This window comes from Myripristis murdjan, chromosome 22, assembly GCF_902150065.1.
Source record: "Myripristis murdjan chromosome 22, fMyrMur1.1, whole genome shotgun sequence".
In the NCBI taxonomy this organism is placed as follows: Eukaryota; Metazoa; Chordata; class Actinopteri; order Holocentriformes; family Holocentridae; genus Myripristis; species Myripristis murdjan.
Window position 1 is genome coordinate 24,536,273 of NC_044001.1, and position 27,993 is coordinate 24,564,265.

At 41.2% G+C, this 27,993-nt stretch overlaps 1 protein-coding gene across 6 annotated transcripts; it reads right to left on the reverse strand.

The window, feature by feature from the left end:
* Nucleotides 1-1,083: 1,083 nt before the first annotated feature.
* On the reverse strand, nt 1,084-27,929 carry ttc7b (tetratricopeptide repeat domain 7B). 6 transcript variants are annotated; one of them, XM_030044391.1, is made up of 24 exons: nt 27,742-27,929; nt 24,989-25,033; nt 24,102-24,256; nt 23,821-23,896; nt 22,381-22,473; nt 20,967-21,133; nt 20,528-20,649; nt 19,300-19,323; nt 17,712-17,790; nt 17,200-17,375; nt 16,994-17,057; nt 16,451-16,588; nt 16,006-16,194; nt 15,638-15,755; nt 15,072-15,129; nt 14,415-14,487; nt 13,796-13,956; nt 13,487-13,603; nt 13,075-13,172; nt 9,642-9,692; nt 6,301-6,441; nt 3,942-4,144; nt 3,477-3,550; nt 1,084-3,386 (listed from the first exon to the last, which is right to left on the reverse strand). In XM_030044391.1, exons 1-24 carry the CDS (start codon nt 27,860-27,862, stop codon nt 3,239-3,241), a joined length of 2,691 nt encoding a protein of 896 aa, XP_029900251.1. In that variant the 5' UTR covers nt 27,863-27,929; the 3' UTR covers nt 1,084-3,238. The 6 variants fall into 6 exon arrangements, with proteins under 6 accessions (XP_029900251.1, XP_029900257.1, XP_029900252.1 ...); XM_030044397.1 differs by lacking the exons at nt 19,300-19,323; nt 24,989-25,033 and adding an exon at nt 11,628-11,894; XM_030044392.1 differs by lacking the exon at nt 24,989-25,033.
* Nucleotides 27,930-27,993: the final 64 nt, after the last annotated feature.

Consider the following 27,993-nt stretch of genomic DNA (forward strand, 5'->3'; position numbering starts at 1 on the left):
ATCAGCGGCTCTGGCGAATCAAACCTGAATCTCAGCCGCTCTGAAAACGATGTGTAGTCATAAACCTCACACATAACAGACTTTTCTGAAGCAGGTGGTGAGAAGATGTTCAGTGGCGATATTCAATATTTTCAAAGCAGCACAACAGGTTTGCATATTGGCGTTGGCCCATATGGCAGCGTGAGGTAAATGGTTGAAATTTGAGGACTTGATTATCCAGAAATTGTACGACGTGACATCAGGAGGGTCAAAGTCTGTTTCTTAACAGTGTTGGCAGCAAGCTAAAGGCTCAGCTACTATTGGTTAATTATAATTTGGATTGCAAGAGGGATGTATTTTGTACACAAACCACAGGCTGGTGCTACTTTACATTGGGCCATATCGTTCCATGGCAGAAAAGCCTCAGAAACGGCAACACAGAGACACCGGAGCGCACAGAGCCAGGATTAATAACGACGGTCTCATTAGAAACAAACTGATCCAGTGTAATCACACAAACTGCATTCTGGCATTTCCGAGGTTCATGACAACGACCGGCCAATCAGAGCCCAGAGGCCGGGCTGGGTTGAGGTCGTGACCTGATACGGATACCACAGTCCACTTGCATGGTGGGGGGGCAGTGTGTGTGTGTGTGTGTGTGAGGGAGAGGGTGAAAGAGAGCTGTCAACTGCACCGCAACACTCAACAAAGCTTGTCAGTGGCGCGACAGGCGCACTAATCCTCTGATGACACACACACACACAGGACAGTAATACTACCTGTTGACAGCAGCCAGACACAACACACACACATCCACGGTGCACACACACACCTGAGGGCAAATGACTCTTCCATTCACCCCAAAGGGAAACACACTCACTCTCTCTCTCTCACACACACAGGTTTGTGCTTTCATGGTATACCTATAAGGACATTTCAGTCACTTATTCAGTTACTCTGGACATTAAATGCATTTCCCAAATGTTCAACCTCAAATATCTTTAAAAATAATAAAGTTAACCTATTATTGCACAAGAAAGAGGTGAGGAAGAGACTAGAAAAGTTTTGAACACGTCACATAAAATCAAAGCCACCCATCTGCACTCATTTCAACCATTTATTTTCTTTTATTATAATCTTCCTAATTCAGTCGCTTGGATACAGCATTAAAGACACGCCCACTGAGCCCGACGGCGACCAATCTAATCAGTCGGTCCTCTCAATCCTCCAACGGCACCTCAGTAACATCATTCTCCAGAAAATAGAATTATTATAATTTACTTTCTAAAATAACAATAGATACACATGGAACAATCAAATATACAACAATAATTCCTCTGAATTTATAATCAAGTCAAGTTGGAAAAAAAAATAACTATATTCATCTGCTTGTTTAACATGAATGCGACAGGACAGAAGACAACACAGTCACTGCAGCTGCATTTACAAACAACAGAAAATCAGATTTTTTCCCCCTGTATGTGTCAAAACATGGTTCCTGTTCAAGAAGAGAGTAAGAATCAAACTTTTTGCATTTCTATGATAGGATCCCAAATTTCCCACGTTCAAATGACAGTAATAATCTGCTACAGCCTTGCTTTTTGTAATTTTAATCACCAGCTTTAAAGCTCATTGCTGTGGTGTTTCTTCCGAGATCACCTGTCAATCAAACATTGTGGGTGGGACTATGACGTCTTGGGTTTTCTTTGTGGCAGCTCTGACCGCACTAAATAACGTTCTCATGATAGTGTTTTCTTTCTGGTTCAATGCAAAAACATAATGCTGTTTGAAAAATCAGATTTGCTGTGCCTGTGTAAATGCAGCCTGTTTTGGCATTTCCTCTGTACAGATGGTTTGATTCCTCAGTGATCTGCTTATCATGTCTGTCGCTGCTCCGTTCCCAGGCATCCGGCCTGAGCTATGCATCGCTTACAGTAACTAAAACTACCCTCATCTCTAGAAAAACAGCAACAGGTGTGTGAGTGTGTGAGGGAGTGTGTGTGCTGCAGGCGCGTCGCTTGCATGAACGATAGAAAGCGCGTGTGTTCGTTGGCTGCTTTGAAATGGGATGAAGGGAGGTTATCAGAAATGTTTGGCTTTTTTTTTTTTTTTTTTTTGAGAAAACTGTAGAAAATCACCCCTAACCCATGCTTGCCAAAGGTTGCAAGAATTGTCCTCTGTGTGTGTATGTGTGTGTGTGTGTGTGTGTGTGTGTGTGAGAGAGAGAGAGAGAGAGAGAGAGAGAGAGATGGACCTTTTACACAGCAGCCATTGTCACATAAACATAAACAGAGTAAACACACACGTGACTAATGACATTCATTCATGCTGGCTCAATGCAAAGCCTTTAATGAGCAGAGGCTTAATTAATGTCATTAGCAACATGTGTTTGCCTGCTAGGTGAAGTCAAGACGGCTGCCGTGGAAACGATCTGTACAAAGAAAAAGACTGAATCTACATAAAAAGGTAAATAAAATGTAAACTCTTCTGAATGGGAGCAATGACAGAGTAGAAACTCTGATTTCATCGTTTCAGAAACATCTTCAATCAGGACAAAATAATGGATTACATACATTATGTACACACACACACACATACATACATACATACACACAAACATACACATACAATATTATACAAATCACATACAAGCAGGCAAAATATCAGCTCACATACACAGACACGGGTGTACATGCACAAACAGGAACAGGCACGCACACACACACACACACACACACACACACACAAAAAAGTGCATACAAGTGTATCCAAATACACACAGGCAAAACACACACACACACACACACACAGAGCAGAATGGTAGCGGCTGACAGGCATGCTGAGGGTTAATCTCCATGACGACCACCGGTTCATCAGCTGCAATGTCGTCATCATCAGGTCAGGGGGTCACGGCCACAGCAAGGCATTGTGGGAGGACTGGAAGGGGAGCAGCGGTGTCGGTATGGCAACAGGCCTGTTGCAAAGGGCCTGTGTGTTTTCAGTGCTTGTATGTATCATTTGCATTCATATCAAGTGTGTGTGTGTGTGTGTGTGTGTCTGTTTCTGAGAGTATGGCAGTTAGTGTATGTGAGTGGGACGCAGGTGCACTGTGTGTGTATGTGTGTGTCCCATACAGTGAATGGGTGTGTGTGTGTGAGTTTGCAGGTACATCATCATTTTGTGCCACTCTGTTTCGGAGTGCTTTGGATGTAATAGGTGTATCTGTGTGTGTGTGTGCGTGTGTGTGTGTGTGTGTGTCTCATAGTGCCCTGGGTATGATAGTGAATGGCAGCACAGGACTGCTGGCCTCCAGCTCCAAGGCGGTGAGGAAACACTCGGTGGCGGCGGCGGCGTTGCCCTGAGCCTGCAGCACCTCGCCCAGACTGTTCCACACGTCATGAGCCGTACTGAGGAGAGAGAGAGAGGACAGGCTGGGACACAGGCAGCAAAAAACACCATGCACTACATTACATCAGTACACACACACACGTACACACCTGTTGACCTGCACGGCGTCCCTCAGGACTTTTTCTGACAGACTGTAGCGTTGCAGCTGGTGGAGGATCAGACCCTGCAGGCGGGTGAAGACAGAGAGCGACAGAGTTACTGAATGTGTTTTGTCATCATTTGGTGCAGAAAACATGGAACTGAGAATCTGAAGTCCTTCCTATGTAGAAAGGCCTGCCGGGTGGAACCGTGAACTTTCTCACATCAACTCTCCAGTATAGTATTATAGTACATATTAACATTACATTACATATTATTAACATTACATATTATAATGGAGCTTCTTGAAATAAGAGAGAGAGAGATTTATTTGGTATTAAGATCATGTAAGTACACTAGGAACACTGCAGAGGGTAAGCAGAAGACCGTCTGTGTTGTCAAGAGACCAACAACAAGAACAGAGGAGGACAGTGTGTGTGTGTGTGTGTGTGTGTGTGTGTGTGTGTGTGTTTTACCAGTCGCTGCATGGTCTTGACATGCGTGGGGTTGATGGACAGGGCCTCTTCATACCAGCGTTTGGCCTCATCTATGTTGCCCCTCAGCTCGGCCACCTGCCCCTTCATGTACAGCACGTTATGGGATGTGGGGAAGAGGTTGGCTGCTTCCTGTGTGCAGGCGGTGGCCTCGGCCGGCTTGGACATGCCAATGTAAACCTCAGCTGGACACACAAAGAAACAGAGAGAATGTTAATAGGAGTGGTGAGGGATACAAACAGAACCAGGGTACCTGCAGCTTTCATCATGTTTAATTCAAACGTGTTGCATTTTAAAACATCAATATATCCTTGTCAAAGTAACTGAGGCACCATGGTTTATTACACAGCTGTGAAATACTCAATTCTGATTCTGCACTTTGATATTATGAGTAAATGACTGCTGCTATGGACAGTCAAGCAGGTTTGATATATATCACTCCACACAGAAAGCCTGGTTCATTTACCATGTTAATAAGGCTAGCCACCAATATCTGCCAAGGCCATTCAGTTCTTACAACATGGGTAACAATATTTAGGGAACATGACATGTTGATTCTCGGTTGAAGGCTGAGATCAACAGAAAAGAAAAAGGAAAAGAAACCCAGATGAAAACAGCACGGACAAACTGCAAGAGGTCAGACTATAACATGAAGTAAACAAGCTAAAACATAACTAACGCCTCTAGCCATCCAGGTTCAGCTACTATGGATGCAAATAAACTCTGAGGAGAATTTGTTTTAGGGGAGTCTGGAAGGCTAACAAAGTCTTCTCAAAATTAATATTGCTTTCTTGCAAAAGTATCCATGTCATAAGCAGAATAATGCACAATCGATCATTACTATAAATAGGTCTTGTATCACCGTAAAGGGATTGAATGGACATTATTTCTTATATATTTATCATAAACAAAGAAGATCATGGTTGATATGACTTTTAGCCCCTTGTCTTAACAGTGTTATTGTTAGGCTAACGTTATTCCAAATTAAGTCCACATTTCTCATAAAACTTGTTGCTTTGTGTTGCTCCCCTGTTCAAAGTTTTGTTTTCTTCTCTTTACTGATGAAGAACATCATACTGGATGTGATTTTTCCATCAGCCTTTCACTCCTTCTACTGTCCATCATTGCCAGAAACTCTAAAAGCTTTGGCTGTGTTTGTGCTGGAACAGCACCCTCTTCCTGTTTTGTGTCATAAAGCAATCCAGCACATTTCCTGCCAAATCCAGCCCAGTCAAAGGATGTCAAATGCAGCACAGAGGCTGCCAGTCTTCCCACTGATGGTCTCATTTGCCTACGGTAATTACACAAATGTCTCAAAATTAATGTAGTCATAATTTACTGATGTTAAAAAACTACACACCTTTTCAAACCGTTGACATGGGTAAGAAATTAAATGTAAGACCAATTATGCAACCAAAACAAAAATGAAAATAAACGTCACTGCAGTGTTTTCAGAATACAGGTCTATGCCGGAAAACATGAAACACTTTTAACACCTGAATTAAAGTGTTGAAGTACATGATATTTCAAGCCTTGTGCTTGGATGATGATTTAAGATACTGTCTAAACTTTTTCAGGAGCTGAGGACAAAAAGAAAAAAAGGCAGAGAAAGAGAATGATGGGGCGGATGACAGAAAGCTTAAATTTTTGTAAGTTTCAACCAAGTGTCAATGAATAATGTTCAATATCAACATCAATGTCATCAGTACCGCATGTTTCTGTGATGAGCCAAGCAAGACAGAAACAGGGAATGAGACAGCAGCAGGAAAAGAGTTTGACAGGTCTGCCTGTCTGTCTGTCATGTGATTGGATGATTATATTAGCTTTGTCGCCGGGCAGGAAATGACCACCACTGACAGGAAGCAGTTACAGAGATAAACAGGAGCACAAACAACCTCTCTGTGTATGTGTGTGTGTGTGTGTGTGTGTGTACATCTGCATGTGATACAAAAATCCGACAAACACAGGTGCAGCTGTAAGACTGATAGATTTATATAGTTGTTTGTGAATGTGCACATGTGTATGTGTCAGATGTCTCCATATAGTATGTATGTACAGATGAGTACAGAGTATGTACAGAGTCTGAGTGTATGCCTGCCAGTTAGGGTGTGACTCATGTTAGTTTGTGAAGGCTGATACAAGGATTTCTGGAACAAAGCCAGGAGCTGCCCTGGAAATGTTTTCTTGTCAAGGTGGAAAAGCCTTGAAAAGGGCATTTAGACCATAATGGGACACTAAAGCCTCCATCATGTCAGTAGTGGATGGCATCAGCTGACAGCCATCCATTTTTTAATAAAAGACAATAACTGTTACCCGCTCATGTCCACATGCATGTGTGTACCTGCGTGCAGCCAGATCTGAGCCAGCGTCATCCAGGGGTGCAGCGGTCCCTGTTTGGGGGCGCTGCTCTGCAGGGAGGAGGCGACTTCAGAGAGAGCCTGCTCCACGCGGCTAGCTGCTATAGACGTAGCGTGGACCGAACCTGGAGAGAGGAGAGTCCGGGGGTTAGACTCGGGACGTCCCGGTGGTGGAGCCTTGACACTGCACTACAGCCTCTAGTCAGACAGCAGCGTTTCACACTTAGCAACACACAACATCAACACCGTGGATTAAACAGGTTCAAAGGAATTAAGGTCTGCATCATGCATCAACACTGCATCACACTGCACTCTGCTGTTTAGTAATAGAGAAGAGTGTCTGTCCCGGATTTTGTCTCTCCTTCCAAACTAAACTGAATTATTTTAGGGATGCAAAATGGCCAACCCACATGAGACTTCAGATGAAATCTGCATAATGTCATACATGTTGTCAACTGGACTGCTGTTTTCTTCACATTCTTATATCCTTCTAACGTGTTGATATTTTTGGGAGGCTGGGCCGGCCCCACAAACACAAATGTCCGTCACTGAGTGATGAAGTTACACTGTTGGTCGGCTGGGTGTTGGAGTTTCCCTATTGGCTGCTGCTCTTTCAATATGAATCAGCACAAACAGTTTTCTATTATGTCCTCTGGCTGTTCACAGCGGTTCCACTCACTGACTGCAGCTCATTCCAAATTTATTGCACACTAAAGACAGAATATGACTATCCCTGTAACAAATTGGCCACAGTTTTGCACAAAGACCAAACACAGTCCAGCCATATGCAAGGTCTTGACAAAGTCTTGTTAAATATCGTCCACTTATCTTCCATTACATGCACTTCACAACTTTGGTAGATTGTTATATATATATGGTATGTGTGTTATTATAACGATTCTTTCATTTTTTTTTGTTTCTATTTCTTTTCCAAAGTATGTTCTACATTATTTTGCACGCTCTCAAAACACTTGTTAATTTTTCCATATATAAATATAACAAATACAACACTTGCATTCTACATAACAGGAAATACGAAGTAAATCAAAAAGACAACACTCTGCTCTAAACTAATTGTGAAAGAAATACTTTTCCTGTCCTTTACTGTAAGGCGTCTTATTACTCTGGTCTCCAGTGGTTTAGTCTAAACTCCAAATACTCTTTCACAATAAGCTGTGTGTGTGTTTAGGGAGAGAGACTTCCCATGTTTGAGAGATAAGTGAGATAAAGCTGAATAGAGGAGACTTGAATGCTGAAGCTTAATGTGAGGTTGAGAAAGAGAAAGAGAGCGAGCGAGACAAAGAGAGAGAGAGAGTGAGCGAGAGAGAGAAAGGGAGAGAGAGAGGGAGAGAGACGCTGTTAAGTGGATTTAGGGACATGACAAAAGGATGATCTCTCTCTCTCTCTCTCTCTCTTTCTCTCTCTCTCTCTCTCACACACACACACACACACACACACACACACACAATAAAAATTTGACTAGCGTGGTTTGAAGGGCACTTTAGAAGGAGGTGTTGTATTAAGAGCCAGCATGCAGCAAAGCATCCAAGGGCAGCACATTCAATAACAGATTTAGGTTGAAACAGCACAGCAAGTGTTGTTCTCACAGTTAAACTCATATAGATGTGCTGAAAAACACATTTTCTATGCTGCATCTAAAGCCATTCCTTCAGAATGGATCTCTCCTCTCTCTGCTAGCTTGCTGATCCATCCACCTCTCCAAACTCTTCCTTCCCCTCCTCCATTTTCCTTTCCCTACTGTAAAAAGCTCACAAACACACACACACACACACACACACACACACACACACTCACACACACTCATGCGGACAAACAGTTCTCTCCTCATAATGGTAGTAAAGTGCATGGGTCTGTGAGAGAGAAGAGTGTGTCACACAGCTAATGAGTCAGTCTGTGATTCAGTCAGTCACTCAGTATGTCAGTCAACCACCTGGAGAAACACACAGTGACAAGTGATACTGGTTATTTTCATGTGGATTGCTTTCACTCGTGCCATTTTGTGCCCCCAATATGCAATATAATTCAGCCCGGCGTCCACCTGCACACAGTGTAAATACAGACCCTCACCAAACCTCAAGAGAGAACTAAACTCTGTTGCGGCTGGAGAGCGTGTTTTCACCAAGTGACATTTCCAGGTTTGTTGAGAGATTGCCGAGGACGCCTCCCAGCAGTGACTGGTGCCTCTAACATTATCACATTTTACAACAGCAACGCATGCACTGAAGCTGCTCGCTGAATTAAAGGAATACACTGACTTAGTGAGGCAAAAAACGTCTGAATGCATTTAATGAAACAAACAAAGCTTGTTTGTGGGGCTGACACTGAAACCTACTCATCTGAAAAATTTGAATTGATCAGTGTTGCATCTCATCAATAATTCTCCTCTACACTATTTCTGCCTCACCTTTGGTGTAATTAATGTCTTCATTAACATTCCTCATAATGGCTCATTGGATAATTGGTTATAATGCTTTGTTAAGATTTCAATTCCTAAAAATGCTACATATTTTTAAGTCTATGCACAATGTACTAAACGTGCACGATGCAAAATTGCTGACTGAAGTAAAGACCCCTTAGACTCGACCGGCAAAAAATAGGGCACATAGAATAAGTACATAATTTGATGGCAGAGTCTATATGGTTTTCTTCGCTGGACAAACTCTGCTAAGTTACTGGTTTTTGAGACTACGCATGGGATTAAAGATTTCTCATTATCCTGGCCGACTGCAATTCACAATATAATCCCGATAATCATCAAAATATGCTTAAAAACCTTATAATGGCGTCAAAATATATTGGAATCACTTTATTTACATCTTGTTGGCACCTCATCCCCCTGTCGTTCTTTAGTTTGGAATCCAAAGTATTTTCACTCATTCGACTTAACTTTTCTTTGTGGAGAATATGACGGGGAAGTCAAGCCTTCAGCCGTGGTGTCAGGCTTAGGATTTTGCAATGACTGGAAAGATGCGGCTTTAATTAACACAAAAATCTTTTCTAGGATAATTTCACACCTCTGTACAGAGAACATTTGTAAACTGTAAGTGTAAACTTTGCCTTTGGTGACGTGCACCTTCCCGTCGATGTATTCCTTTAAACCTTATGCTACCAACAAGGGACGCAAAATTCCTGCTGCAAACTGGCTGCTACGACATCACGTTAAAGCAGAAGATATATGTACATATTTACATACAGATATACTACATATATCTAAACCTCAGGAAGAAGAAAAGGATCGGCTAGGGCTCTATAGATGGAAAAACTGGTGGATGGACAGAGGGATGGAGGTTAGGCGGCTACTTACAAACAGAAAACATGGAGGAAAAACCAAGAGTGTTAGCGTCCTGAAGGCCGCCTTGAAAAACGGAGGGATGGGAAAAAACAGAAAGACATGGCTGTTAATGAATGAAAAAAAGGAAAAGACAGAAACAGAGTAAAGAGAGAAACATCTAAATCATTATGACTGAAAAGAATGCTTGACCGTTGAAAAGAAGGGAAACTGCAGAGCACAATAATGTTGCTGTTCATATTCTGCCTATGCACCACAATAAAATGTGAGTTGCTTCCTCTTGAGCTTTTTCACACCTTCGAATCTGTTAAACTGAACGCTGTCCAAGAGTGTTGCAAAATGGCTTCCACAACACAGGCAGAGAGACACCCTCTATCTCAGCAACACTCAAGACTCAGCGTGGAGCTTCTGCACACCTATATTCGGTTTCCCCAAATTTAACCTCAAAATAAACCACAATAAATGAATAGCACATCGTTTACATTTGAACATATTAAGCTTTAAAAACAAAACAAAACAAAATGCAAGGTGTTCACACTATATTTACAATCATTTTTTGCAGTTCATAAAATGATGTACTGCATCTTTAAACACATGTATTAAACTAATGACCCAATAAAACAACAACTAATTAACTATTTACATCATCCCCCAGTGCAAATATGAATACTGGAGATGAGAGGGGGAAATGGCAACAAGGAAACGCTAAATGAGGGAGAAATCTTGGAATAACATGAGTATTAGCTGATATGAAAAAGCCTATAGAAATATACACGGAGCAAGAGACGGGGGGGCGCAAAAGAGGAAAGGAAAAGGACAAGAGCAAGGAGAAGTGGAGAGATTTGAGGTAACAGAAATGCAGTGATCAGTGAATATCAGTTTTTGGTGCATGTGGACAAACTGAGAAGAACCCTGTCTCTTCCTGCGTCTCGACTGTGAGTGGGTGTCACTGTTTGACGATGCATCTGTGGCGCTGGCTAGTCAGGTGAGCAGGGAACTGAGGCACCAAAGAGCCCCTGAGGAAATCACAAACCAGCAGCTGGAGGATTTCCTTTTTCATGCATTCGTTTTTACAAACATGCACGGGTTTAGAGGGCTATGAAGCACACTGCTCTTTCTGAGGGTTAGTCAGTTTATTCTTCCAAAAGTCATCGGCCATGCTAGTGAGGTCTAAATCTCACTCTCGTTCTCCATCCCAGTGAGGTCAAACACACAAAAACTGTGACCGGACGTTTAATAAATCTACCAAGTTTTTCAGAGATTGGCCCATTCTCCAACTTACTCATTAAGCGATGAGTACATGGAGACTAAAATCATCCATATGGTCCGACAGATTATTTGCTTTATAGCAGACATTTTGCTGAGTGACAATAAGTGAGAAAAAGGGAAACAGCTCTAAATCTACATGCTAAGTAGGTGTGATTTTTTGATGGGTCTGTACCAAACAAACATGTTTTCTTACATCTGAAAAATGCAATTTATAGGCCAGGGCATCTCTGCAGCACCATAATACTTTATTTACAGCAATGTTTTGTCACACATTTTACTTTCATCAAAAAAACTGCACCTCCTGCGATTTGGAAATTGCACTTGGCCATATTGAGATTTTAATAATATTTCAAGCAATTGTAAAGCATATGTGGCCAACTCTGGCAGTTTTGTGTGAAACTAGAAAAATTTACCCAAAATATGATATACTAGAGGGTGACTGATAATTGATTTTTGGGGCAGATTCCAATATCAATTTTTGATATAGGTAATTTGTAATTTGTAGAAAGGTATCGTCAAATTTAGTAATAGTAAATTAAAAATAATAAAGTAAAAAAAAAAAAAAAAGATATACTGGATGCAAAAAGGTATACCAGGGACATATGGATGATTTTGGCGTCTATGTTCTCATCACTTGACCAATGAGTCAGTCCTCCTACACACACACAATGTAATTGCTGAAGTCAATCTCCACACCATGCTACAGGCCGGCTGGAAGTGGAGGAAGATTACTAGTGGTGGACAGCTGGCGGAGAGTGACGTGGTCGCAAAAGGAGTGAGTCCTTGGCTTGGAGGGAGGAGGCTGAGAGGGAGCAGGAGGGTGGAAGGAGGGCGGCTTCGGGGGAGGGACGGGAGCGGGGAGGAGGATGAAGACGGGGGAGGAAGGAGACGAAGGGGAGGAGAGCGGGGAGGGGAGGCTGCAGGAGAAGGTGGAGGAGAGGGTGGAGGCGGTGGGGGAGACCGGTTCAGAACCAGAGTGAGAAGAGGAGGAACCTGAGACTACAAACAAAAACAAGGAAATAACAGAGAAATGAGTGATATTAATGACAGAGTAGAGAAAGGGGGGAATCACAAGTCACTGGTTCTTAACCTGGACACAAAATGTCTAAAATGCCTTCATATTGTGAGGTTTATCATTTTTGAAACTGAGTGGAAACTAGTAATCTAATAACTGCAGGAAAAAGGGTCCACCGGTAAATGTGGCTCGCAAATAATATCCACCAAGAAGCAAGTAACTCAACAAAATTTCAACTTTTTGAACTGATCCACACCACTTGCTATACCACCATGCACTTGGTGGAGACAAAGTAATAAAGGAAAACCAATACAGTTGAAATTTTACTGATATACATGCTGCTTGGGGGAATCAGGTCTATGTCAAATTTAACCCTCACAAAGTAGAAAAAACAACTCTGTTTGCCAATAAGCAAGACAACATCAAATTCTGATATTTTGGCACAGAGTTTGACATTGCCTCCCTCACAGAGAAATCTCTAACAGAAAGTATTAGGACAGAAAAAAAACCATTCACCTTTATGACTGAATAATGCTGGGCAACAAAAAGACCAAAGAGATTCAAACTAATTAATGCTGCTGTACCAATATATGAATATAAATCAATGAACACAGCGGTGAACAGGTAATTGCTTGTGTAAACATTCTCCTGTGAAATCAGTTGGGATGAATGAAAAAGAAAAGGCAAAGTCATTATTTGGTGATGAATGTGTGTGTGTTTACTGCTGTATCTTGACCACGATTTGAATTGGATTAGATTTGCTGGAGTTCCCGTAATGCATTTATTCACATTGTCACAGTAAAGTTTGTGTTATTTTGGTGAAATGACCAGTCTAAACCCTGGTTAAAAACAGTAATGAACTACACTTCCACTTCTTTCTATCAGCCATCAAAAGCATAGCACATGTTTACATTACAGACATGATCAGTTTAAACAAAACTTTATCAGATGGCCTAAAGTTAACACAGAGCATCAGATAATTTGTTCTGAGTGTTTTCACTTCATGGACTTAAAAAGAGGTAATTATATCCATGGCAGACTTGTAACAGATTACAATTAAAGGATTACAATTAAAAGACTTCCCCTACTCAAACTAATCCAGCTTTAGGGCCGCTGAGGAAAAGGTAGAGAAGTGAGAACTGTGTGTGTGTTTTATGAGCCTACCGGTCTCAGGGTCACTGAAGTCAGGCAGTGTCATGGCGTTGAGTTGCCGTCTATCTGCAATGGCTCTGTCAAGCAGACTGCTGCCACGTCCCGAGTCACTGTAACACATAATCACACACACACACAAGTCTCAGTAATGGAGGCCCATTTATGTCACTTGAAAAAAGAAAAAATTGGCAAAATTGTTGAATTATAAAGTCACAACTGTGAGAAGAAAATAGATTTCTCAGTTATTAAGTCACAATTATCCAAAAAAAAAAAACATTACTGTTTTTTATTTTGTTGTTATGTGGCAGGAATGGGCTTCCATACCCAGCAAAGAAACCAAAGCTGCACTTAGATGTGTACATGTCAGGTGTTGTTTTGTTGTTGGGATTTCTCAAGGTGTGTGTGTGTGTGTGTGCGTGCATACCTGGGGTTAGTAAGGTTGTAAAAGCTCTTCCAGATTTGCAGCATGTGTTTACAGGTGAGCAGAGCCTCTTCTGGCCCTCTGCACAGCGTCTCCAATTTCACCTTGGTGTACAGCAGACTGGGGAATAAGCACACACACACACACACACACACACACACACACACACACACACACACACACACACACACACACACACACACACACACACACAGGAGACAGAGTGAAAGAAGCTCTCTGACTCCAATAGGACAACTTTGCAATATTGTGGGTGGTGCTGTGTGTACGTGTGTGTGTGTGTGTGTGTCTTACTTGAAGTTTTCAGGGTACTCAGACAGAGCCATCTCTATAATATTGAGAGCATCATGGTAGTGTTTCTGTGCAGAGAGCAGCAGCGCCAACAGATGGAGGGAATGGACATCATCTCCTTGAAGCTGCAACGCCTGACGGACGTAGCCCAGCGCCTCAGGGATCTACACACACACACATACACACACAGACTGAATTCTGTCAAACCAGTTCCACTGCTGTGCACATCATTATTTATTCCAGTGCATGAGAAAAGTACAGCTCAAGAAATCCATAGGAAAGTTGGAGAGATGTTCCTCCTTCCTGGTCCTCTAAATGCTGTGTTTCTTAACAGTGACAGCTTCTGTTTTCCACTACAATCAGGCTGAAAATCACTATATGATGCAACAAATACATGAAACAATGTGGAAAACACATTCTGAAATTTCCTGTGGAGTAACCCATACAATTCCCTGATATTCCCGCACTTCCCCAGGGAACTGATCACATTCCCTGACCTTCCCTGTCTGTAATACAGCTCTTGAAACTTTCAGGGATTCCAACAGCAGAGACAATCATCCAGAAAGAATCCATGTAATATACTCACAGCAATTTAACCCTGCTAATACTATACATAAATTACCTGTCTGGACACAGCCAGCTGCAGTGCTAGGTAGAAAGCTGCTAAATGGTCGGTAGGAGACAGACTCTGAGCTCTGCAGAGAGGAGAGAGAAAGAGTTTGTATGTTCAGACTCACTGAATAAAATATTTAATAAGATTAGATGAAACTTTAAAGACCCCTGTGGGGAAATTGGGTCGTTGCATGAGCAAATTAGTAACAGGCAGCCAAGAAAAGCAGAACGTACGAATGAAGCAAATGCTATTCAGCATAATACAATTTAGAATTACAACAGCAGAACATGTTAAATGGAAAATACGAATGAAAAATATCAGAATGGATCAAAGCATTTTGATGGTATGAAAAACAAAGGCAGTTGAGCTTACTGAGAATAAGGCCAAATTAATGTATACTATGCATGATATAAAAAAATGAATTTAGACATTAAGTATATGCAGTATGAAATAAAAGTATCTGTACATATATCCACTACAGTACATAGTTGAGAAACTATGCCAGCAGAAATGAGCTCAGTCTGAACACTACAAGATGAAATAAAACAACCCAAAAAGGACTCCTTGTTCTGTGTGCTCAGCCATTACAGTTCAAAAATAATTCTGAGGGAAATCTGGGACTAAAATGAGAAATAGAAATAGAGAGCATGGCGGCTCATTACTGACCTCTGGAAGGCCCCTAAAGCTTTCCTCTGGTACTCCTCCTGTGTGCCTCGCAGCGACGCTAAACAGAACAAGAAACACAGAGGGGGAGAGCAGTCAGGTGTGGGATGAGGTACACTGATAGTGGAAGAGGCATAACAGTCTTCTGAGACAGAGCTTTTCAAACTTTCTAATACACTGGAGGCCCAAGTTCACCTCCAATAAGCTATTGACCCCCATCTGATTTGAAGGGAACCCCTAAATCCTACACTTAAAAAAGGAATGCACAAGCTATAACTATAAACATGGAAAATATTTGTTTTTAGTAGACTGGCTAGTCTACCACATGGTTAAGGAGAATATGGCTAAATGTGTCGCAGGTGAATCACTGACTCTGGTGCTAATACATTTTAATTAAATGGCCTCTATATATGAATATAAAAAAGTAAAATGTCATTAACTCAATATATATATAATACAGGCAGGTTTGTGTTTTATGTGAGCAAACATGTATATATTCATTTGCCACACTTGTCATTTTTCCATTCTGAGATCACTGTAGCAGCCTGCTTTGAGTTTGACAGACATACCATCAGTAGCCTTGAGGCTGTAGACAAGGCCTATGGCCAGGTATCCTTTGGCTCTGAACTCAGCTGCTTTCTCCCCCATGTCTATCACCATCTTCGCAAAACACTCGCCCTCATCCAACTGGGTCAGAAGTGAACAGAGAGACAAGAGGAAGGAGAAGGGAGAGACAAGGACAGGAAAAATTACAAACCACATGTATTAGAGGTGGGGGAATTACCAAATACGATGAAGATGAACTCATTTGCTACCATATAAACAAATAAATGTGCAAATGAGAACTCCACAGCTGTCAGAATATAGGTCTGCTTGACTTTTCTTATTTATGTTTTCACAACTTCTATACTTCACCATTTTGTTTGGAGGTCCTTACCCAGTGCAAGGGTCCGATACAGAGTTTGACAGCCAGCAGTGGGATGGTGGGGTCGTCGGGCTTCAGACGAATGCACTCCTTGAGAACTTTGACGGCTCGGGCTGATTTCCCAGCTGCCATCAGCGAAAGGGCAAGTTGGTACCACAAGTGGAACTCCTCAAAGGCAAATTTCATGGCTCTCTCCAAACACTGAAAAAACAAAATCAGGGTTTTGCAAGTTTGCAAGTGCATGACTAGGCTGTATTTTTCCCCAGTAACAACAGTGCAACAACAAACATTTACTTTTGAAGCCATGAATTCATATAATCAAATTCAAAGTCTTCAGGACCTGCACAATTCCACATTAATTATTAACGAATAAATAAGCGAATACATCTTCAAAATCTATAAGTGAGGGTGAAACACCACATCATTAGTCTGTGTTTGTGCTGTGTTTACTGTTCACCTCTGACAGCATCTCGTACTGCCCTCTCCTGCCCAGAGCTATGGTCAGTAGATCGTACACCACAGAGGCAGACTGCAGGCTGATGATACGATCGTTGTTGTGCTCAGGAATCCTGCTCAGCACAGCGTCACGGTTGGCCTGGAATACAAATGAGCAATGCACAGAAACATGTTTTAGAAGTGATGACCTGCAAAATGTCACACGCTTGTTTTTTTTTGTTTTTTTTTTATAAAAATATCTTTCAAATGAAATTTCATTCCACACATTTCATGCAACACGTGGCCACTCTCAACCCAATTCAATCAAAGTTAATGTGAAGCAGAGGTTCTGGACAATTTCACTTTGCAGATCCCTTGACAGACCAACATTAGCCCACTGAGTCCATTTTTAATAGGAATGTGTCTTAAGGACCTAGATTGATAGATGAATTGTACATCTTGTGAAATATAGTCAATATAATGAAATTAAGCTATGGGACCCCTTGGAACCCTCTCAAGGAACTCTGGGGGTTCCCAAACCACTGATTTCCTGTGTGTTTCTTACCATGGACTCACTGATGAGAAGCAGGAGCAAAGCTTCCTCTGTATTTTCCTGAGGACAAAAAAGACTGAGAAGAGGAATGGAGAGAAATGAGACAAAGAGCAAGAGATGGAGGTTAAAATTGACACTGGCAACAAATTCAATTTTCAGCTTTTGGCCATCTCCCACTATATTCCCCTGCTGGGCAGCAACATACACACAGAACATACTTCTCTCCAGAGTAGACTCGTGGGCGGCGGCTTAAGTTGTAGCTCTTGGTGTGGATGTGTCCTTGACGTGTGGGATCGTCCAGTGGGGACACAGCGGGTGGGTCCACCAGAGGAGACCAGTAACTCTGTTCACACATCCCTCTCAGCAAGATCTCTGCAAGCTGCCTGGCTATAGTCTGTCAACACACACACACACACACACACACACACACACACACACACACACACATAGTTTGACTCCAACACAGCAATCTGTTCACTTAACACTTTAATTCCTTTCACTTACTCATATCTTACTTAATCTCAAATATTCATTGAATATGCCACTATAAAGATTCATCTGCAGACCTGATTAAGGGAAAATTATATTTCAGATGAAGTTGGGTTCTTTCCAAATGTCCCTGCAATGTGGTTACAGTTTACTTGCTGTTACTGTAACTTGGCTCCATGTAATCCATTGCTCCCCTGCCCTGCACGTGCAGACAGCCACCCACCCCTGACCAGTCCCTCACCATGCGCAGGTTCTGGGTGGTCCTGGTCTCTACGGCCCGCAGAATCTCCCGGAAACGGCCAACACCTCGTGTCAGGTTTCTATGGCAACGGCAGACAGGAAATGGCAAAACAGACACTTGTCAGAGACTGTGGTGTGTGTGTGAGAATACAAGATGTCTCATCAGTGGTAGATATGTAGTCATACATAGACAGACAAACAGCTAAGCTTATGGCATTTTGCTGTCATGAGAAACACTGCAGAAGTCCGTGATTTCCCAGACTTCCCTAGAGGGTTTAACAAACTCGCTGACCTCCATTTTGCAACAAATGGGAAGCCTGTACCTACCTAACGAACAAACACGACTCATTCTTACATCATCAAACAGATGCTATTAACATCTAAGCCTCTATCCATATGTGGTTTAAAGCAACACGCCCACACTTTGGTTTCAAAAAAAGCACTTTGTTCAACTTAATTGCTCAAAAAGATTGACTGAGGGATCACTTCTGTGTTTCTTGGATCTAGCCGGCTGAACAGCTAGGCTGTGCCACCCACCAAACACATATATAGGAATATGAGAGTGTACTAAACCAGCACTATATTTTCCGTAATTAGACAATGAGAAGATCAAATCATCTAAAGGCCTGTTTTCAAAATAAGTTTGTGTATTTCTTTAGAAGAATCAGACCTGAAAGCTAAAACTAGTAAAAAAATAAATAAATAAATAACAGTGCATTACTGACACTATTCTTTGGGAGGTTCTAGATCCGATCAAGTAAACTACATCCCAAACATTAACACTGACATGTCACAGCATTTCAGTATTTTAATATCTGATATTTACTGACTACATATGTGAACACAGACATTTAAAGCTGCACCAGGCAGGTTGGACCACCAGGCATGTTGGTGGTCCAACATGGCAGCAATTATCTGTTTAAATTTTGAGGACTCCAACACACAGAAATCATGCAACACTGATGTAAGTAAACTAAATGTCTTCAAGGTATGTGGTGGTGGAGGTGACGAAGAAGTTGTTGGTGAGTCACACTTCGTCTGCACAGACTAAGGAGTCGGTTTGTATTTCAGTTTTGAGTTTCAATTCATCACGTCCTGATTCCCCTCTTGTGACAATAAGGGTGAATCTACAGGATCTTAATTAGTGGGGGTGCCTTACTTTGCGATTTAGGCTGATCAGATGTGTATTTTTTAAATAAAAGTCCTGCCTGCCTGTGAATTTTACCCCTTTATAACACCAGCTTTTGTGAATACTGTCTCTAACATTGTGCTGTCAATAGTAGCTAGTCAGCCACAGGATTATCACCTCCTGGCCATGGGACACATTTAGGATTACAACAGGTCATTCTGTGCTAATCAGCTACACCTCGTCTGGAAGAAGATATCTGGCCTCACCTGGTCTCTACCAGTCTGCTCTGTTATATCTATGACTGGGCTGTTTCAGCTCACAATGCAGGGAGATTTCTTGACTTTAACTGTCTCAGGTAGTAGCAGAGAACTAAACTAAGCACCTAAAGAGGAATCTTTACCAGCACTATTCTACCATCTACTACCATAGCACTAGAGTCTAGGTCCACTGTGGTACCTACGCTCTGTCCTTCCACAGGCAGAACCTTGAGGAGTGGGATTAGTTGCAAGAAAAGAAGAGTGACAGTGTTAAAGGTCATCTAACACACAAATGGCCTCAAATGTACTCAAAAGGCTCTAGCTCCATATAATCCATCTTTCATTCTATATGCATGCGGAAAAATAGCAATAGAAATGATCTTTAGCAAGAGGATTAAATGAAAAATAACAGCAGAGAATCTCTGTATGTACCCGTCTTTTAATCTTGATGTATCAAGTAAAATGTCATAGCATAACCCAGATAATCTGAACAGCTCTAAGTTGAAATCAGTTTGTATCTTAAAATATGAGTGAGTATCTAAGGAAAGGAGAGATATGGGAAGAATATAAATACAGTACAGTATGTTGCTACCCAAGCAAAATAATTCACTCTTGCTGTGTCAGTGTGAGATTTTATATTGTGTGTTGTGTAGAACACCAATGTTTACTACATCTTTCTTTATTCACTCCGTCCTTTGAGTGGAGAGTTTTAAAGGCTCATACTTAGTAAAAGCAATGTAAGTCAAAAGATTCAGCTGACCACTTTTCATCCACTTCTGTGAAGCTGTACCTTCCGGTTGTTGTCTCTCTCATTCACTCTTCCTCTCCCTGCTCACCCACGTCTGGCCTTCATTTTCCCCTTTCTCTCCTTTTGATGTTTTTAAACTACATGATGCAACTTGTATGTGCTCTCCGGTCTGCAACTTTAATTTTTACTGCTGTGTTGACCAGGTCTCTCTTAAAAATGAGACCGTAAATCTCAATGGGACTTCACCCCGATGAATCATTAGATTAGTTAAAGCTGTGCTGTGTAGATTACTTCAAGCTGTATTTCCATTATTCTGCTTTTTGTCAACTGCCAACACTCACTTACATTTCCTGACTGGTGTGAGTTTCTGGAGAGCCTGAGAGTTGAATGTAAGCACTAATTGCTACATCGATAGTGGCTAGAGGTTCTGGACACGAGTATGCCTTGCACAATGTTCTCTTCATCATCAGCACAAAACGCAGTTGAGTTAGCACTTTTGTGTTATAAACATCATGCAGAACAGTACTGACACACCCTATGATTCAAATCTTTTCTAATCTTTCTCCTTTGCAGTTCTGAAGTGAGTGACATGTAGCCATCCAGTTTCCTCTTGTGGCCTTTCTCATTCGTCCCTACCCTATCTCTCTTCCATCTCTAATCCACTCTTCCCCTGTCTCACTCACCCATTTTTGAAGTGGATGACATGGGCTCTCTGCAGTCCCGTCTCCAGAAAATAGCCTAGTTCCTGGTCCTGGGCTGTCGGGCCAGGTTTCGGACTGCGGTTCTGAATTCCTGCTGACAACGCCTGCAGAAACAGAAAGATGACACAGAGAGGGGGAAAGAGGAAGAGATATGGGGGACAAAGAAATGAACAAAAAATGAATTTGTATTCATTCAGTGCATGAAAGCAGTCAAAAAGCAAAGACATATACAGCATATATACACATAGGGAGCAAAGAACAAGTTGTTGGGAGGTATATGAATATATGGGGGTATGTGAATATGCACGTAAATATATCCAGAAAATGTACTACAGATATATACTATAACCATATAGCCATCCAAAGTAAACAACTATCTGCAATGCCACACACACACACAAGCACATACACACACACAGACCTTCTCAACCTCCTGCAGGTAGAGCAGGGCAATGTCCCCAGACTTCTCATAGCAGGTGATGATTTCCTGGTCCCGCTCTGTTGTGCCCCTATTGGACAATGATGGAGACCCTGCATTCTTATTGGACAGAGACGGAGAGGCAGCCGGGACCTTCTCTAGACACAATCCTGTGGAGAGAGAGAGAGATTATGTTTTATATTTGTCTCATAATCCTGTAATCCATTACTTCGATCATAAATTTCTACTTAAAATGTAAGAGTGTTGAAAATGACAGCGGTGCAGGCTTGTGTAGCCCCAAGCAGCATTCTTTTTGATACCGGTCATTTTTTTTCTTTTTTTCGCTGGACTGTATCCTAGCTGCTGCAACAAACAAACTTCCCCATTTATGTGATTACGTTAATTTAAGTTTCAAATTGATTAGATTAAATTGAGATTGACCTGATTCGAGCTAACAGTTGCCCACTCACCACCCATTACTGCACTCCTGACTGGCTCAGTAAGAACTTTGCTCTTTCCCCTTCCTCTTTTGGCTTTGGGGATTTTTGGGATTGTTTTTCTTGCTTGGTAGGAAAGTTCAGGTCAGAGAGTTCATTTTGTTTTCTGTAAACTATGGGCTTGTCAACAGCGATTAAAGGCTATAAATAAACCTGAACTTCTCTTATCACTTCTCTCTCATTACTCTGAAAATCAGCTGTGGGTTTTCTAGCTGCTAGTTTTCACCGTGAAATAAACTAATGAGATCAGCTGACCAACTAGATGAATTCAAGACATATTCAATAATTGATGATCCCCATATTCACAAGATATCAATAATAAATGACAGGCCATGGTGAATGGGCTTAACACAACAGGCCAAGCAAATTGTATTCCCTGACATAAACAAAGCACAGGACAACTGAACTACAGCAGATTAGGAAAATATTGATTAATTATACACAGTTATGAGGCAAACCCTGACAGAGATGCATGTTGTGTGTATGCGTGTGTGTGTGTTTGCTTATGGTCATCCCACTGGTAGTGATGAACAATGGGTCATACTGCCACCAAGTGGAGAGACAATGTACTGCATAGATGTGAGCAGATTAGGACTAATGTCAGGTGAGGTGAGATTAAGAAGGCTTTCAGACAGGTGAGTAGATGACTGTATCTGTGTGTGTGGTAAAGTCATTAGATTTCAAGTCCTCTAAAATCATATTCCTTTCCAAAATGAGTTCTCTCTCTCTCTCTCTCTCTCTCTCTCTCTCTCTCTCTCTCTCTCTCTCTCTCTCTCTCTCTCTCTCTCTCTCTCTCTCTCTCTCTCTCTCTCTCTCTCTCTCTCTCTCTCTCTCTCTCTCTCTCTCTCTCCATTTGTCTCTGCTGTGATTGACAGCTTACAGACAGGTGTGTGTGTGTGTGTGTGTGTGTGTGTGTGTACCTTTAGTAGCATAAGCTTCAGCTATCATTGACAGCCTGTAGACAGGAGCTCCCACCAGCTGTAAATCATCCAGATTCACCCGGCTGTAGTGATCTGTCAATATATCAGTTACCCATCAATCAATACATAATTTTTTTATGGAAACAACAAATGCCATTCACCCTGCTTTATCAATGAATAAAATACAACAGTCTATAGCATAACCACATTTTTTAAAAAAGACCTCAACACACTAATGCTTTGGGGTCTTTTTTTTTTTTTTTTAAATATTCAGGGCTGAAATATTATAAGTAGTGTCTGTATTAACTGCAGTGTTTCCACAAGGTTTGTAGGTTTGTTTTTAGGTTTACTATTAGTCCTATGATCTGATATACTATTCTGCCATAAATACTATGCACAAACAATGGTATAACTGAACAAATACTCCAGGTGGCACATTACTGTTTCCCTGCTTTGTATAGATGTACAAAGAGCAATTCTAAGCAATGGTGGGATTTTTTGTAAAAGCACCATACAAGTGATTTCAAATGTTTGGCCCGTTTACAACAATTTCCCCACATTTATTTTGGAAAATAATGCGGGGGTACTAAACATTTTACAAGATATAATCAAAATCCCTTGATTCGCAAATGATTTTTTTTTTGTTGTTGTAACACCTCAGCCCAAAAAACATTGTACATTAAAAATAAAGGTAGTACATCCAAAGTACCAGAGTATGGCAGAGTACTCATTTAAAATTTTGGTTAGCCAATAAAATAAAGTGGCATGCTACCTTTATCTTTTGGTTGTGCTACCTTTATCTTTAACCCACCTAATAATGCTCTGCTTCTGTGGCTACAGTAACAAAGTCAGTACCATTCATAAACCACAGAACTGATAATTAGCTGTGTAAAGCAAATGTTTCCTGAGGACTATTTTCCAGTGATGACACCGTATCACTCCGCCCAGTGGGCGGAGTGATACTAATGTGGACTACTTTATTGCAGTGATGTGATACTCATATGAAGAAAGTCTCTAGTCTTTGAAAGCTCATTTTCATATTGCGGTGGAATGAATGGAAACCAATGGCAGGATAAAAGGGAGGAAAATTTATATGGGAGTTCTAAAATATGACTGCTTGCTTTGATAAACTGGAAGTTAAAGGTTAGTCACCCTAACTCTGCAAAAATCTGTCCATGTTTGCAACCTGCTTGCTACACTTGTAAAAGGAAGATGTTCTGCGATGGATAAATAAGGAGCTTGGATGAATAACTGTTTAACTCCACTTTGCTTTAATCTGAAATTAGTGGCAAAGAGAGTTTTGCTGGAACTGGACAGAGCTGGACTTTGGAATTGATAAAGAAATGATGTTGTTTTCTTATAAAGGCAAATGAAATGCAAACAAACATTAGAGTGGACTGAAACCACTCTAATAACTGGACAAAGCAATGTGTGTCTTACCTAAGGCGTCCCTGTACTCTCCCTCCACATAGCAGAGTTTAGCCATGAGCAGACTGGCCTCCTGCAGGTAGTCGGCCTAGGGGAGAGAGGGAGGACCAAAGAATATTTACAACACAGTCAGACCTGAATGGCTCAATTTCATTGAATGCCAACTGAATTGAATGTTTTGTGCAAAGTTGGTAACTCAAGAAGAAATGAAGTAATCAACTTAGCAACTCAGTAAATAAGTAACCAACTAAGTAAGTATAACGCAGTCATTCAGTGAGTTTATCCACTATTACCTTGAGGTTTCCTCTGTCCAGGGCAGCAGTGAGGTGTTTCCTGACCTCCACCAGTTTAGGTCGTGGGCCCCTTGGACTGGCTCCTTGTTTAATGGGGTTTTCCTTCAGATATGTCTGAAGCTTACACTCACCCAACAACAGCTCCCCGAGGTCATCTAGACACACACAAACATGCACAAACATAAATGATAAGAGCAGTAATGATTCAAAGCCTACAGGGCCTCAACCCTCCTCTCCCCACCAATCTGACAGTCTTCAGTCTAGGGATAACTATAAGTTAATGAATTCTGTGGTCAATCTACAACTGTGATCAGCCTATGGTCAATCTGAAATCAATCAAAGATTCAAGATAAGTCTAAGGGCAGTCTATGGACAATTAACAGCCCATCTAAGAACAATTCAATAACAATCTATGGCCAGTCAATGATTTATGTGATGTTAGTCTAAATCAGGGGTTCTCAAAGTTTTGATGACTGAGGGCCAAATTAGGGACACTGGATTGAGGGCCGTCCAAGAAAAAATGGAACACAAAGTATTTTTTTGCTCATTGGCGCCAGCTCCTCCATTGCACTAACCAGCTAACATACCTGAAATGAAGATGTAATCTGTCTTGCAAGTAGGCATCTATGCCTAGTTGGCATGCAACCATTCCTAACTTGACAGTTTAGCCCATGGCAGTTTTACTATTCTTAAAAGCGCCATGTGATTAAACTGGACAATTTATAACACATAGATTTCATCATTTCACCTTAACTCATTGCAGGGTAACAAATACGTTTCTGAGGGCTGTCTTTCTATGGTCTACATATGGTCAATCTAGGGTGAGTCTAAAGTCAATTTATGCTTAATCTATGGTCAGTCTAATGCTGACCTCTGGTAAAACCTACCTATTGTCTTGGGATATTTAGACCTTATCTGATGTGCAGAAGCAGCTGCATGGGACAAACATAACACAAAATCAAATAACAAAGGGGACTGTGTATGGGCAACAAAAGTCATGTGCTATTAATGTGTGTGTGTTTGAGGACTCTGTGTGAGCCTGTCTAAAAGGGCTGAACTAAATAAATATACATATGGTAAACAGTGCATACAAACATACCAGCCAGTATTAGTTAAAGCCAAACCAAGCCCCTAATTCGTGTGGGTGTGCATAGGGATTCGATGAACAAACCAGTAATCCTGTTGCTAAACATATTAAACTGATCCTGCTGGGTGACCTGTAGGGTTCATGTGCAATCACGTGCTGTCAAGTTCAACCATACAGTTCTGTTCCATAACAGTAACAGTTTTCAAACTTTCAGGGGTGACCTTCAACAATTAAATAAATAAATAATTAGGCATTTTCTTTGGATATATATTCATAAGGAAAACAATCATTTTAACCATTATGAAGGTACCTGTTTGAAACTGAAACCAAGTTTAGACTGACTTATACTCCCACATTCAACTATAAGCCCATTGTTTCTGGAATGATGATATTTTTAGTTGTGGTGGCAACACCCCTGCAGACTGAGAAGAGAGGAACCTCTGGACTTTACTGACCCCTGATACAAACAAGCCACTCTCAGCAAGACAAAGATGAACTTGGACATAATGTCACAACTTGTTAGAGATCATTCAACTTACAGTCCACAGGCATCAGATGCTGGTTATTGTTGGTAGTCATGCCACGGATTTCTAAATTGTCAGGAGACTCTTTGGAAAAATGTGTGGGTTATTATGAATAATAATCTAATGTTTTTTAGACCGTGAAACCACAGGCCTAGAGTGTTTTCTTTACCCTACCATAATTTACAGGCACACAGACAAACTCAATCAGCTGCAGCTATTATTGTGGTACCATTTTTCATAAGAGCAATCTTTCATATGCTAAATTTTGGGTCCCAACTTTGATAATTAGTAACTGGAGTATACTGCCATACACCTGTTGTGATATGGAAACTTTGAGGGTTGAATGGGGATTATAATCACACAACAGGCAGTGTTTCCATATGTTCCTAGTCTTACCTATTTTTGTAGCACAATTGCTTAATATACATACTCTTAGTGCTAAGGCTGGCTGATAAGGGGGAGAAAATCATATTGCAATTAATTTGAAGGTATTGTGATTGTTCAAATTATTATTATTAATAATTCAAAATTTTGCATCATTTTCACTGGAAAAAAAAAAACAACAGAATCATGATGACTTGATTTTTTTCTGGGGTACCTATGAAACGTTTTCTTACATCACAAGAACATCATTTGTAAGCCAGGGCATCTCTCTAGCACCACATTGCTTCATTTTTTAAATGGCATTTTGTCATATATTTTACCTTGATAAAAAAAAATAATAAATAAAAAAATAAAAAATAAAAAAAAACCCTGCAAGTCCTGCAATATGGATATTGTACTTGGCTATGACTTCGTCTTGATACTATTTCAGTTAATTGTTCAGTCCTGATCAGAGCATGTGTATTTCCAAAAAAAAAAGATCTATTTCTTGTGGAGGATAGTTACACAGTTGATATAAGTACGGCAAAAACTGAGATGAGCACACAAAATGGGCTGACTTGATGATAAAAATGTCAGATTCTCTCTAACTGGATGTGATGGATGGGATGGATGTCCATAGGATAGAGTAAAATCCAACATAGTGATTATGTTAACGTCACGTGGAGACAACAGGACGTGAGCTCAGTAAGCGCCGATCCATATCAAAATGTGACAACATAATAGATTGTGAGCTAACTACTGTGTATGATCTGTTAATGGCATCATTATTACTGCATCCAGCATCGCTTGACTAGTTTGACAGCTACCATGTAGCTTTGCCACATAGCCTAGCTCAGACACAGTAGGTATGCTGCACCTTAACAGAGGTAGGTGCTGTCATCTGGTAGGGAAGAATGTCACTCCAAGTTCACTCAGAAATCCATCACTTGAAAGTTAGCTTTTTACCTACAAACAGCCTGTGCTTCGTGGGACACAGCTAAAGACCAATCGCTAATTACTGGGATGTACTGGTGAATTCGGCATGAATAAGAACTCTTTATTTTAGTAAAATCTCTACTTTCAACACTGGTTCTCCACGCTTACTCTGATAGAAAAAGGTTCAGGTAATGTCAGCAAGAGGCAAACCAACTTTAAATTATTTGTGTGTTGGGGGAAAAAAAAACATGCTGCTTGGTGTATTTGATGTATGCCGAGTTGAAGAATTGCTCCTCACAAATCGGAAAACGCCTTGAATCACGCTTAAAAACGCATACTTTTATATATGAGCTGGGGAACATTCACTTGACCGTTTTTTGAATGAAGTCTGGTGTCACCCCGCTAGGCTACAAGAATCACACATCAGCGCTAGCTCATGGAACTGATAGATATAACAGGAACTAATAGCTAGGAAGTGGGCCCTTGTCACAGCTCTCAGAGTATCTCCCTGCATGCAAAATAAACCACCTTAAAGTGTCAATGATAATTGTAAAATAATTGTGTAATAATTTCGCGGCCTCTTAGCTAGCTAGCTGAGCGGCTTCGGGGACAAAACAGTGCAGGGACTCGGTTTGACGCGGTCAGGAAGCACCGAGGACATAGACCGGGGAAAGGGCCTCGCAGGGCTGAATGAACGAGCGGCAGCGACAACCGAGCATATGTATCTTACCGTTTGATATTAGTTTGGCTGAAAGCTGCCGCACTAACTCCGGTATCTTGTCCCATTGCCCCTCTGAGCGGCAACGCTCTATCTCGGTCTCCAGTCGTGAGCCAGACTTCCTCGCTGTCATTTTCGGGACTCGGCTAGACTGGACCAAAACACGACAAACTGTTCCCACTCATTGGTACAAGTGTCAAGTGTGGGCATACAAGAAAAGACGGTTTCCAGATACAGTGTCCAAAATAAAACACGTCATGAAAA